We start from the raw sequence: 13,621 nt of genomic DNA on the forward strand, positions 1-13,621 counted from the left end.
CCAGAGATCCTTAGTTCTCAAGCCATTACTGGGATATGGTTTGGTCCCTTTTAACAACCCCGGAACTCCACTCCGGCCATGTGCATCTCAGCCCTCTAAGACAGGTGAATACCGAGGTCACTGCCCTTCTCAGCTGGTGGTGGTGTTTTTATTCTTTTTCTTTTTTGGCTCCTTGCTCTTTCGGAGGCCTCCCACCCAGCTCCCAAATAAATCACACACAGTGGATTATTTTTTCTTATAAATGCCTGTCCTTAGCTTGGCTTTCTGAGCCAGCTTTTCTTAATTTCAATTATCCCATCTGTCTTTTTCCTCTGGCCTTTTCCCGTCGTTATTTCTGTAGACCTTCTTTATTTCTCGTTCTGTAGTTTGCTATGTAGTTGGGTGACTGGCTGCTACATCCTCCTTTTTTTCTCTTGCTTCTTTATCCTCTCAATTTTTCTGTTTAATTCTCTCTGCTTGCCTGCCCCACTGATCCGTTCCTGCCAAGTTATTGGCCACATTCAGCTCTTAATTAGACTAATCATGTGTTTTGGAGAGGAAATGCAAAATAGCTTCACAGAGGTAAATAAATATAATGTAAAAAAACAACACATCTTCCCATCATTGAAGCAAATTTTCCACACCACAAACCAATGAAACTCATCTCAACATAATATTGGACAGCATTGAGTCAGGGCCTTCACAACCCTCTCAGTTCTCCAGGGCTCCAGCATTCATGTGAGACAGATAATTCATGGAAGAGCAGCATCAGGCCCCAGACTTGAGAAAGCAACAGGGTCAGCACGCACACCCTCCTGCAAGGTGTAACCTAGTCCTGGTTTGCAGAGATGTAACCAGTTTCTGTAAGACTTTGCAGTGCTCAGAAGGCAAAGCAGTACAGCAAACTCACGTCTTTGCTGCCAGTGTTTCCCCGCATCCTTCTCAGAAGCACTGCAGAGAGAACCTTTTGGGAAAACTTCAGTACTCTGTCCTCTCTTCCCGCTGTACTAATATCAGGGTTCTCCCAGATTCTGGCTCAAAAGCCCAATCATGAACACAGGGGAAGTTACAAAGGACTGTTGAGGGTCGGGTATGGCAGGGTGGTCATATGTCATGTGTCCCCAAGCCACATGGAAAGATGTAGTGAAGCAGGAGAGAGAGAACCGCGAGCATTGCTAGAGTCCTACAGAGTCCTAGTCCTGTGAGTGTGGTCCTTTAGGTGGTCATCACTCATTGCCGAGGGTACCCTTGGCTGTCTATCTGCATCACAATGCAGAGCCTTGCTGTTCTGTCCCAGAGGTGGTGGTGACTTTCTTACTTGCATTTAGAAAGCTGCAGAAGCCATGGTCCCATCCGGGGCAGTGGAGTACAGGGTAGAACTCCATGAACTACTGCATAGCTCATGGCTCCTTCTGGAAGCCCCTGCCCTTCCATTCCAGCCTCTGCTAGGTTTGTGAAAATGCTGAGTCTGTCCTCCCTGTGATCTTGGTGAAATTCCAGGCACTTTGTTTCTTCCTGTCCTTCTACTTCACAGGTGACCATTCCACACCTAGCTTGGGTGAGTCTCCCCAACTAGAACTGGAGCGTCCCTGTTCTCCTGGTCACTTTTGGAGTCAGGCTCTTTCTGTTAGCACTAGGGCACCAACTCACTCTACGACTGCTACTCACCTCGTCGGAGTTTTCCTACATATGTTACTATCTATGTGATTATCCTTGGCCTTTGCCTATTCAAGGCTGATGAAGTCTGCCTATGAATTGTTGTGTGAATACACCACTGGGCATATAGAACCCCACTGTTGAATGCTATTGAACATGGAGGGCTGGAGGCTTCACCATGGTACTGACTACAAGCCTGCAGGGTGGCACCTCATGATCCCATGTTATGTCTCCTGTGTCTTTGTATCTCTGTTCATTCATGTTGACTTCTCTATCCTCCATGTTCTTTCTGTTCTCAACATTGCTTATCTCTCAGAGACATGTCTATCTGTATAACCCTCGCTGCTGGCCTTCAAGTACTAAATTCTCCAGCCTCAGCCCCACAGTACCAGGATTGTAACTTTGAGACACCGTGCTCAGCACATTTTCTGGTTTTCTTTATTCTCCTTATTATAAAGGGTCCTGCAGGTCACTCACTGCACAAAGCTGTGTTTGCTACAGTGCAACTCCAACAGCGCCACCTGTAGCCACAGTCTGCTCACTTTTGCTGCTCTGGTCTCTAGAGCCAGTCTGTTTATCCTCTCCTTCACTAGCTTGTTCTACCTGCTCATTGATGGCCAGGGACATTGTCCCCTTTAGAAGACCCTTCCTGGTTTATACTCATCATACTTAAAAACCTACACACACACAGACACACAGGCACACACACAGACACAGACACACAGACACACACAGACACACACACACACAGACACACACACAGACACACACACACACACACACACACACACACACACGTAGACATACACAGAGGTATAACCAAACTTCCTTAGAAACTTCCAGTGATACAAACATACGGAGAGACACATGCCTGAACACAGAAACACATGTGTAATCCCTGAAGGAAGCCATGGACTCTGAGTACCGATTGGGATATTATTAAATCTGTTTTTCTCTTCTGACCAAGAAAATGAAACCTCAGTGTTAGACTTTGTCTTTAGGGAGCCCACACAGCAGAGGTGTAAGAGCTTTCTGTTCAGGGTGGACATGACCTTGGGTGTTCCTGGTTGATCAATGAATGCATAAGAGTCAGCGCTATTGCTCCCCAGTTAGATTTTCCCCAAGATTACTGTGGGTGAAACACACATCTGAATTTGCTCTATTCCCTTACAGCTTCTCAATCAAGCTATACAACACCTGGTAAGTACTTTGAAAATAAGAACTGTATTAGTTTAGAGTTTCCCCTATGCCATAATAAACACTGCCTCACTAAATGTTATCTAACGAGACAAGGAAGCATTAAATAACCCGTGTGTGATCTGGACATGTAATGACAACAGAAGCTTCTGCCAGCTGGAGCATAAAGAGTCAGGTGGTAACACAGGTGCAGTCTTCAATCTGACAGTGCCCCTGCCTCAGATTTCAGTGTGTGTCAGAATCTAATAGATTATCTAGTTGCATGGCCTGGGATTCACATCCTTCCCTCAAGGGATTCTGACTTGGAGACCCAGAGTGGCTCAGGGGTCTGTGCTTTGTCGTCCTCCACACTTAGGGGAAACTCCTGCCTGGCCCAACGTTAATAAGGTGTTAATTTTAGCACGATTATAGGGCCATTTGTTTGGTAGGACTTCACAAAGCAAGAAGAATCTATTTATATTTTTCATTTATTTAGTTTATTAAAGCCAATTTAGCTCATACTTGCTGTGTAGGAAAGGCAAGGCTACCTACCCTTGGAGTCCTGATCCTATACCTCAGTTCCATAGTTCTGGGATTCCAGGAGTTAGTCGTCCTGCCCAGCTCTTGTTTATTATACCTGAAATGACCAAACCTTCAGCCCACCTGGTTTTATTTCCTTTTGGCAAGAAAAAAAAATCATTTTGATCAAGACCTTGTGCACTAGACATAGCAAGCCTGAAATTACAGATTTTCCCACCCTCAGCAGGAGTGCACAGTGCAGCTAAAGTTAATTCTGAATCCTTTATGAGTTCATTTCTAACCAGTGGATCCTTTTCTAATCCGCTTTTGGTCTTTCTTTAGATTATCCATACCAAGATCCAACAATGAGTGGTAAGCCTTTTTTCTTTGCTCTTAGTCTCTGGCTTTAGTCTTCTGGTTGAGTTGAGGTCCACTTTGCTTTCTGTTGCTGTGATAAAACCCTGGCCATAAGCAACTTGGAGAAAAAAAGGGTTTGTTTGGCTTACAAGTTAGAGTTCATCATCTAGTGTAGACAAGGCAGGAGCCCAAGGCAGAAACTGATGTAGAGGCAATGGAGGAGCCCTGCTTGCTGGATTCCTAGGTCATGCATAGCTAGCAAAATTATACAGCTCGGGCTCACCTGTCCAGGTCAGTGTGCTGGCATTCCCCCATCAATTATCCAACAAGAGAAATTCCCACAGACATGGTCTTGTACAAGTGTGATTTAGATAAACCCAGCAGTTGAGACTCCTTTAAGTGACTCAGCTGTGGCATTGTGACAGTGGAGCCAGCTAGGACAGATGGTCAGCCCTGCTGCTGCTCTTGCTGCTGTCTGGTGGGATCCAAGTGCAGCTTTGGGTACAGAATCAGGGATGGAGTGGAGATGACAGGTGCGGGTGTCAAGCTGCTGGGCAAACTCCACCAATCCCTGTCCTTCACCTTCCTTCTCCCCTCTGCCCTTCAGTCAGTCGATGGGTGAAATTAGCTTGAGCCTTGTGTCAGAAAAGCTAGGTGTAAGCACTCACCGGTTCTTCCTTTGTGCAATAAGAGCCGTTCTTGCAAAGGTAAATAGCACAATCAAAGCTAGATAACTTGATATACACCCCAACCCTAATAGTTTTCATGTATGAAATAAATACATTGAAACGTAAAGAGGAAACTGTACAGTGGGCGCAGTCATCTATAGCACACACTGTATGTATGTTTAGTTTTTCTCTGTTTTGTCTTTTTGAGATAGGTTTTCTCTGTGTAACTCTCGATGTCACTGCTCAGCATAGACTTAAGCACCCAGATCGGGCAGCTTATAACCACCTATAACTCCAACACAAGTGGCTCTGACACACTATTTTGGCCTCTGTCTACTGATGTGCACACACCCACACACAGGCACTTGCCCGTGCGCATAATTAAAAATAAAACAAATCTTTCACAATTAATAATATTGCACATAATCAATGCCCCACTAATACAGGTAATATGTGCTATTATCATGAAACCTTAATATTTTGAGGTATGTATCATTAATCCCATTTTGCAAATTGTAAAATGAAGACAAAGTTAGATAATTTGTCAATATTTGCATGTCTCAGATTCTGTGGCTGAAAATGGAAAGTTGTGTAGTGGTGTTTTATTTGGATTTAATAAATAAAGTTTTCCTGAAGACTAGAGAGTAGAGCAGCCACACTGGCCATCCTTATAGACCAGGCAGTGGTGACACACACCTTTAATCTCAGTAACCTCCCTAGCTTGCCATAGATACTGGGCAGTAGTGGTACACACCCTTAATCATAGAACTAGAGAGGATGGGAGGAGACAGCTCTCAGCTCAGTCTCATTCTGAGGTTTTCCTGGAGGCAGAATCACGTTTTCGGACTGAGGGCAGTAATTGATGTGGCAGCTGCTAATCTGTTGGGCCCATGGATGTGTGTCTATCCCACCTTGACTGGTGGTCAGAGAGTTTGAGTTTGTTTTGCTCTTCCAAAGTTGTTGACAACAGCTGCCTATAAAATGGAGAGGTCTTGACCTAGGGTGTGGTCAGTTAGTATTTTGAGTATAGATGTGTATTTGCACCATCTGGACCAAAGGGCAGAGATCCTGCTTCTAGTCCTCTTATGTGCCAAACAAATAAAGAAAAGAGTGGCCAATATGTCCTCTTTATTGGGTATTAAATAACAAGCAACAAACACTCCACCAGAAGGATTACGAATTCTCCCAGATTCAACCAAGCAAATCCCAAAACAAGGTTTCTCATTGATTATATGATGCTAATACCCATTTAAATATCAAGGCATCCCTCAGTGTACCAAGAAGTCACCCAGGAAACCAGTCCATTGTGTGTCCCCAAGAGGATTTGCTAGTTTAACCGTCAATAGGCAGCTGTTCTGTGGTCCCCGGGACTGTGTACATGTCACGACAAGCATGGGGTGGCTGTGGTGATCCAGACGCCACCTGAGAATAGTGTTGAAGAAGCAGGCTCCTCCAATCAGCCACTTTGTGAGCAGGTTTCCTCTGCCATTCTGCAGTAATCTCTGGAAGTCCCCTCTCTTTCTGGCTGGGGCCACTTTCTCAGGAATGTTTATAGTGAGATGTTGCGTTTGAACTACAGAAATAGCCAGATAACTTTTTGAATTCAGATTTCATCTGACTGTTTTCTCTCTTGTGCTTCGGGTGGGGCTGCTAGTGACCTGGGTGGTATTTGGGATGGAGTAGAAGCAGAGGAGTGGAATGAGGGTGAGGGACAAAAGATGTTCATGGTGACATCTCAGCGGCAAAGTAACAGAAAGGTCAGCATCAGATTCAGCAAGGACAAATGACAGCGTATCAGTGAGAGAATGCCTTTAGCCTGGGAGATGTCAGCTCCAGCTTCTGAGATTCAAGTGAAGACCCACATCCAGTGACTTCTTTCTTTCTCATTCTGCAGATGTTATCTATGAGACTACAAGCGTGTCCACAGAAGGTAAAACGTTTTATATGGTATCTTTGTGGCCTTATTGTCCCTTGAACATACAGGCACACCTTTGATACAGTAGATCGGCAGAAGGCAGAGAATGTCGATCTTAATCTCCCATGGGAAATTTCTCAACAAGATTTCAAGTTTACAAGGCATTTATGCCATGGATTAAATCCCTGTAGGGTGTGGGGATCTTCCTGAAGAGTTATCTGCAAGGGGCTTCAAGGTGTTCTTATTTCTGGGGTCTGTTGATGATCCACAAAGCCCTTAGGCCCCCATGTTTCACACCGTACCTTGGTCAGCCTAGGGAGCTGAATTTGCCTTTGGTGTCTGGAGAGGAAGACAAAGTCAGCTTAACCTCAACCTTTGTCCTATCCCTTCCCTCTGGGCCATAGAAAGCTCCCTGGGAAGTCCTGATGCTCCACCCTTGACATCACAGATGCTGTTTTTCTCTCTGACGTCCTCCAGTGAGAGATGTTGGTGGCACATCAGAACAGTTTAGAGCCTGGCAGCCTGGGCTCTGGGAAGGAAAATCACTTCCTTTCCTCCAGGGGGTCTTTTGATCCCAGCTTTTTGATCCTTCCCCGTGGGTTACATGTCCATGTCCTGAGACCTAGCACATCTCTCTTCCATCTGAAAAAGGATAGATTAGGATGTATGAAGTTGGACAGAAAATTCTATAAGAGGTCATGAAGCCAATCTGAGACACGATGTCGACCTATTAGTCTAACGATGAAGCCTCGACGTGTGTTATTTCCAAGGTCTCCATTGAGTAGGGTCAGAGGCGCGGACTTTGTTCTTAGCTAAAGTCTCTATGTCATGACACTGCTGGTCTTTGACTATGGAGTTGTTTTACTTCATGGGAAAATGATCATTTGACAAATCATTTCACTTGTTTAAATCCTGTCTCTAGCTCCCCATCAAAGCATCCTAAGTTCAAGTTCCCCGTTGGGCTTTGGTAATGGTGTGTGCCTGTGCCCAGTTCTTTTGGGTCCTGGGATAGTGTCTATGTTCATGAGTAAAAAGCAGTGCAGTCCTGTGCTTCAAGTCCAGCATGGGCCGGGCTGTCCTGGGAGGCCTGAGGAGTCCAGTGTAATAACAGGACCTGCTAGGTACCCTGACTCACTGGACAGACGCTGTCAACACATCCTGACCTATACCTCACCTTTGGTGGGATCAGACTGTGGGCTCTTATGACCCCATGGGTAGCCTCTTCCTGACTCTCACCACTCTGAGGCAGCAGATGAGAACATGCCAGTGTCTGGTCTGTTCTGTGTCATGAACCCAGGGCCAGGCTAGGCACCTTCTGTTCAAGGCCTCTGACATGGCTTCTCTTTCTCACAGCTGAGACATCGCCATACCCGACTATTGCTGGTGAGTCCCGCTCTCCCTCAGTGCTTGTGTTTCCCACTGTCCCTGTTCTGCTCACTGTTTCAGAAACAGCTACAGCATGGGTGGGACTCCTCAGCATTCTGTCTCCCCCAGATCCTCCAGCAGTATCCATAAAGTAGAGTGGTAATTACTGGTGAGGCAAAAGCTACCCTCGGATTGTTCCAGTGGCATAACTAAGTTACAGCACTTACTCCATTATACTAGGCTTCATTATCCTGAGGAAATCATTTGCTACCCTCAATTGGAGGGGCACAAGCGAACATGTCCAAGCCATTACATGCTCTCTCTGTTTCTCTGCCCAGTGCTTCTGTGTCCCATGTTTTCTACTTGACCCAACTTTGATGCTCAGGCCTTTTTTCTAATTCAGCTTTGTTTTCCTCTCCAGATTGGTTTACTGAAACTCCTGGTAAGTGTGTGTGTGTGTGTGTGTGTGTGTGTGTGTGTGTGTGTGTGTGTGTCGGGGAGACCAAAGCATAGCTTTAAAGCCTTCAACCAAGAGGTTGGAGAGAGACAGGGATTCTGGCATCTGTGGTGGAGCACAGCTCAGAAGCCCAGGAGAAGAAAAGGAATTAGGAAGAGAGCATATCTTTCTCGTGTGCCTCCCCAGTGATCCACTCTGTCCCCCAAATCCATCTCCTGTTTAGTCCATCGCTGAATCAATGACCAGATTTAGTAAGAACCCTCCTGGGGCTTGGGGTTGGACTCACGTGGTCGGACTCATCAGTAGGTCTCCATTGGTGGACAATTCCTATTCCGTTCAGAACACCTTAGTGTTGCAAGATTACTGGGGCCCTGGACTCTGTGATTCAGAACAGGTAGAAATAGGTATAGAATCCACCATGCTTCTTCCAGATTTCTCTGTTCTCCAGAGAGATTGAAGCCCATATCAGCAAACACGTACATATCTGAAATAAGCCCTGGATAGGTGTTAATTATTCCTGGTGATCTCTTTATGTCCAGGGTACAACAATTCTGCACAACTGGTCCAAGAGATCTCATACTGACCATTATCTGCCCACTAGAGAGACATAAGTATAGGGAGACACCTCACAGTGGCTTTGATGGAACTTCCCCAAGACTACCATTCCTGTCCCCCATCCACTGACCAACCTGCACCTACCTCCACAAAGAAAGACACGTAGAAGGGTGTCCTCCATATCTTCAGGGTTGGCCAGATTTACGTTACTTCTTATTGGGTTCCTCGGTTGGATATTGTGTCAAACATTCCTCCTCTTGCCAGGCAGCCATGTGCTATGATCTGGGGGTTCATCAGCGTTTCCACTCTTTCCTTACAGTAAACTATACCTGCGGAGGTTTCCTGGCTGGGTACTCTGGTATCATTTCTAGTCCACTCTATCCCGGGAATTATCCCAATTACGCCAGATGTGTGTGGAACATTTTGGTCCCAACCAACAACTACGTGTCTCTACACTTCATGGATGTGCAGTAAGTGTGGGTACAGAGCAGATGTTAGAGAGAGTGTGGGGTGCCTGTGTATTCATGGGAGTGATAGTCAAGGTGGCTTTTAAAAAAGGGGTTCACTTTTGACTTGGCATGAGAGTAGCCATGGAGGCTTTAACGGGTGTAAAAGTACAAGAAGTTGAAGATACTCTGGTTCAAGTTCCAGTCTTGTTCTTAATTTGCTGCGTGCCCATGGGATGCCACTCTCCTAAGTCCCAGTCCGAGGAAGGGACTAGAACACCACTTTTCTCATGTCACCAGAGAATGTAGAAATACTTGGAAGTACTACTCTTTGAAAGGGCCAGTTCGGGGCTTAGGTAATGTCATTCTTGGGGATACAACGGGACAGTGTTGCTAATAAGACCACCTGTTGAGTGCAAAGATGCCCTCACAGCTCTCTCTCTCTCTCTCTCTCTCTCTCTCTCTCTCTCTCTCTCTCTCTCTCTCCATGAGGCCCCAGGGGGAAGGTGCAAATGCACTTCCAATGAGGTGTGTGTGTGTGTGCACACATGTGTGTGTGCGTGCGTGTGTATGTGTGCGTGTGTGTGTCCCAATACTTATGGACAGAGCTGTGTTTCCAGGTCCTCTCTGGGTGCTGTCTGTAGTGGCCTTGGAAGTCTCTGCTCTGGTACCACATAAGCACTGTATCAGTGTCTCTGTTAGACCAATACGAAGGCTGCCCCCGTGAAGCCCACCAGGGCCTACACACAAAGGCACCGTTAATATCCTCTGCTTCATCTTGGCGACACCACAACCCATTTTCAGTGGTCACGGAATGCAGCATTCCTTACTGTAGATGAGAAGCTTGAAAGTTAGAGAGGTCCAATGATTTATATTGTGATTCTTGTGTTTTGTTTTATATGATTTATGATTTTCTGTGTTTGAGTGATTTATCTGTATGTATGTCTGTGAACTGCATGCTTGCCTGGTGTCCACAGAGGTCAGAGGAGGGTATTTAGTCCATTGGATATGGAATGATAGTTGATTAAGAACTCCTTTGTATGTGCTGGGAATCAAACCCTGGTCCTTTGGAAGAGAACTTAACAATGAATTCAACCACTGAGCTATTTATCCAGGTCCTGCTATTTTTTCCAATTCTTTTATTTATCAGAGATCGTGTCATCCTGAAGATAATTGGTTACACCTTGAAGCAACAAATTATATTTTTGTCAGGTGACCTTCCTTTGTCTGTATAAAAGACTTTAATGAAGACATATTATAGATTACGTTCTGACCCCCAAAGGCAGATTGCAGACTAGGCACGACAGTCTTGGGAAGACAGATGAATTCTCTTTAGGATTTCAGGAAGCCATCTACTCTTTCAGATGATATATTTTGTCACTGTTATCAGCACAGTGAGTCCCCACATCACATTCCAGACACAGAGTAGCTAACTGTCTATTCTGTCTTCTTAGGCTGGAAGGAGGCTGCAGCTTTGACTACATCCTGCTTTTTGATGGCCCTGAGTACAATTCTTCTCTCATTGCTCGCGTTTGTGATGGGGCCCGTGGAACTTTCACCTCCACACGGAACTTCATGTCTGTAGTCTTCATCACTGATGGCAGTGTCACCAGGACAGGGTTCCAGGCTAGCTACGTCTCTGTCTATGTCCCTTCCACCAGTGAGTTTCCTCGTGAAAACGAATGTCCATTTGGGTTTGGTGGTGCCTTCTGGTCCTCAGCTTTCCTGAATTTGTGACATAAGCAATAACATGGCCTCCCTGGGTCGTCTGCTTGCTTCCTATGGAGAGGGACTGTGTGCAGCAGGTCTTGGGGCTCTGACTGACAGAAATATGGTTGACGGCCAGCACTGGCTGATGGGAGGAACACTGGCTTCAGTGTCATCAAAAGAAAATAGAAAGGTCTAAGGTGATTCTTCAACAGGTAGTTCAAAGTGAGTGTCAGGAGTGGGGTGACAGCAGGCTTGGAGCTTTGTGAACCTTACCACGTGGGGGACACTGCTAGTGTTTTGAAACCTAGCACATCTGTCTTCCATCTAAAGAAGGATAGATTGGGGCATATGAAGTTGGACAGAACTTAATCTGTGTCACTAAGCTTTTCAGGTGCTGTTAGGATCTATCCCGGGTAGAGCTTTGTCTTGTCCATGAATTGTGAGCTGGGGACAACTGAGACTTCTTACAGCATCATTTAGGAGAGATTTAAAGCTGTCAGTGGGGTCTTGGCCAGCTTGCTATCCCTGTGATGGGCACCCACAAGCATGGTCGAGGGCATTCCTGGCTCTCTATGGGTTCTTTTCTCCCAGCCACAGTGACTCCCTGGTCCCTGCACTCCATGTCCAGCTGCAGTGAGTTTCAGCCCTGATTCCCACTTCCTCAGTCTAATCCAACTTTGTTTTCCTCTCTAGCTTGGTGGACCACAACAACTCCTTACTATGGTAAGTATTTTAGATTAAGTTAAAGCACTAGCCTCCCCAGTGCTCTAACCAACAGGCTGGAGAGAGGGGTGCACATTCTTGGCCTTGCTTGAAATCTGGGGTAGAGCAAAGATGAGAGAGAGAGAAAAAGAAGAGAGAGAAAAAGAAGAGAGAGAGAGAGAGAGAGAGACAGAGACAGAGACAGAGAAAGAATATGTAGAGGGAGGAGAGAGAGAGAGAGAGAGAGAGAGAGAGAGAGAGAGAGAGAGAGAGAGAGAGAGAATATGTAGAGGGAGAGACACTAGGGCTAAGGTCTTTCTAGGGCACACCTCAGTGACCTGCTCTATTCAACCTGACCCATGACCCAATTACTGAGTCAAGTGATTAATCTATAAATCTGTTCAATGCACTCAGCATCCAATCACAGGACTGAATTCAAGAGTTGGTCTCCAAGTCTTCAGTAGTGAGCTTGTTGGTGGGCATTTCCCATCTAAACCATAATGCTATCTCTGCAAGAAGGTTGCAGCCCTGGACTCCATGAATCAGGATAGGTAGACATAGCTGCAGAATCATGATCCTTGCTCCATTCATCAGAGAGGTCCAGACCCTCATCACTAAATCCAACATCCTTGGAAAAAAACCCAAGATAGGGGCTAAGAATCCCTTTGTATCCAGAGTCTGAGTCTATGAACCCTGAACAGGTCCAAGTGGTCTATTCCCCCCATTGTCTGTCATCAGTGAAAGCAAGGTTGGGTCAGGAAACCTCCGCAGGTATAGTTGACTGGAAGGAAAGAGTGGAAATGTTGATGACCCCAGAACACAGCACATGGCTGCATGGCAGGAGGAGGAATGTTTGACACAGTATCCAAGGGAGGAGCCCCAATCACAGCCAGCCTAGTCCTGGCACATGCACTGAAGCCTAGGGGCCTGTTCGTGTGTGTGTGTGTGTGTGTGTGTGTGTGTGTGTGATGTAATATTCACTGGTAGTTGAGTGAGTATACATAGCTGAGAAGTGTGTTTTGGGGCAAGGACTCACATTGAACCTGGAGTCCACTGGGAGTGATTTTTACCTCTTTAAATAAGGCTTGCTGTGGAAATGGCCACTGGTGACCCAAACCTAAGGGACATCAGTCTCTTTAACACATCACTGGGTAGAAGAATAGAGGAGAAACTCGCTGGCTTCACTGTTTCTTCTCTCATGGTTGAGTTCAGTGGGGAGAGAAGGAGATGCTGTCAAGAGAGTGAGGAAGATCCTATGTCACTGAGCATCCTCCAGTTCAAAGTGTTCTCTGTCAACACCCATTCACAAGGCTTTCTGAATGAGTGTTTATGCTCAGGTATTTTTAGGGTAAGAGAGGGCTATCTGTGTACATGATGACAATTCCTTGTATTTTTCTGGACCCCACACCCACCACCTGCTAACACTAGCCCCCAGGCCTAGCTGGTTCTGTGTAAAGACTCGACCTAGACAAGGCCACATAGCATGTGAATCACTGGACAGCTATGAATTGCAAAGTTCAGACTGTCATCAGATACATTTCTCACCTTGTGGAGGACCAGATAGTGGAATACTAAGTGACCCTCACAAGGAACATCTTCCTGGGAGTTATAGATGGCTACCAATCCCTAGTCTGAGGCAGGGGATGAGCACAGGTTAATGCAGATTCTGCCCAGTGTCCATTCACTCAGGTCAGATGAGTCACCTTCTTATCAGGGCATTTAACATCTTCTTCTTGTTTTCACAGCCTCTGAGTCAACAACCACTCCCAGTCCAGGTGAGTCCAGCTGTCATTTAAGTCCCGTGTGTCCCTCTTCCTCTGCTTTGCTGGCAATACCAGGCTGTAGCTCCATTCTACTGCAGTGACTGGATTCTACCATACTATTGCTTCCCCAGAACTTTCAGTTCTCTGTAAAGTAGAAAGGCAGCTTCTGAGGAGATCACATCTCCCTCCTGTCTGGCCAGTGGAGTGAGAAAGTTGCAGTACTTCATCTGTGTCACTAAGCAGTCTTTCCTGGTGCTCTTAGGATCTATCCCGGGTAGAGCTTTGTCTTGTCCATGAATTGTGAGCTGGGGACAACTGAGACTTCTTACAGCATCATTTAGGAGAGATTTAAA

At 46.0% G+C, this 13,621-nt stretch overlaps 1 protein-coding gene across 1 annotated transcript in view; it reads left to right on the plus strand.

The window, feature by feature from the left end:
* Window positions 1–13,621, plus strand: part of LOC101989468 (deleted in malignant brain tumors 1 protein) — a 56,563-nt gene that overhangs the window by 29,961 nt on the left and 12,981 nt on the right. The window contains exons 11-17 of the mRNA XM_026781314.1: window positions 2,809–2,835; window positions 6,250–6,285; window positions 7,624–7,653; window positions 8,057–8,077; window positions 8,967–9,117; window positions 10,548–10,753; window positions 11,497–11,526. Of these exons, the coding sequence (XP_026637115.1) occupies window positions 2,809–2,835; window positions 6,250–6,285; window positions 7,624–7,653; window positions 8,057–8,077; window positions 8,967–9,117; window positions 10,548–10,753; window positions 11,497–11,526 (501 nt within the window). The remainder of the gene's footprint in view (window positions 1–2,808; window positions 2,836–6,249; window positions 6,286–7,623; window positions 7,654–8,056; window positions 8,078–8,966; window positions 9,118–10,547; window positions 10,754–11,496; window positions 11,527–13,621) is intronic.

The sequence above is a fragment of the Microtus ochrogaster genome, chromosome 8, assembly GCF_000317375.1.
Source record: "Microtus ochrogaster isolate Prairie Vole_2 chromosome 8, MicOch1.0, whole genome shotgun sequence".
Classification (NCBI taxonomy): Eukaryota; Metazoa; Chordata; class Mammalia; order Rodentia; family Cricetidae; genus Microtus; species Microtus ochrogaster.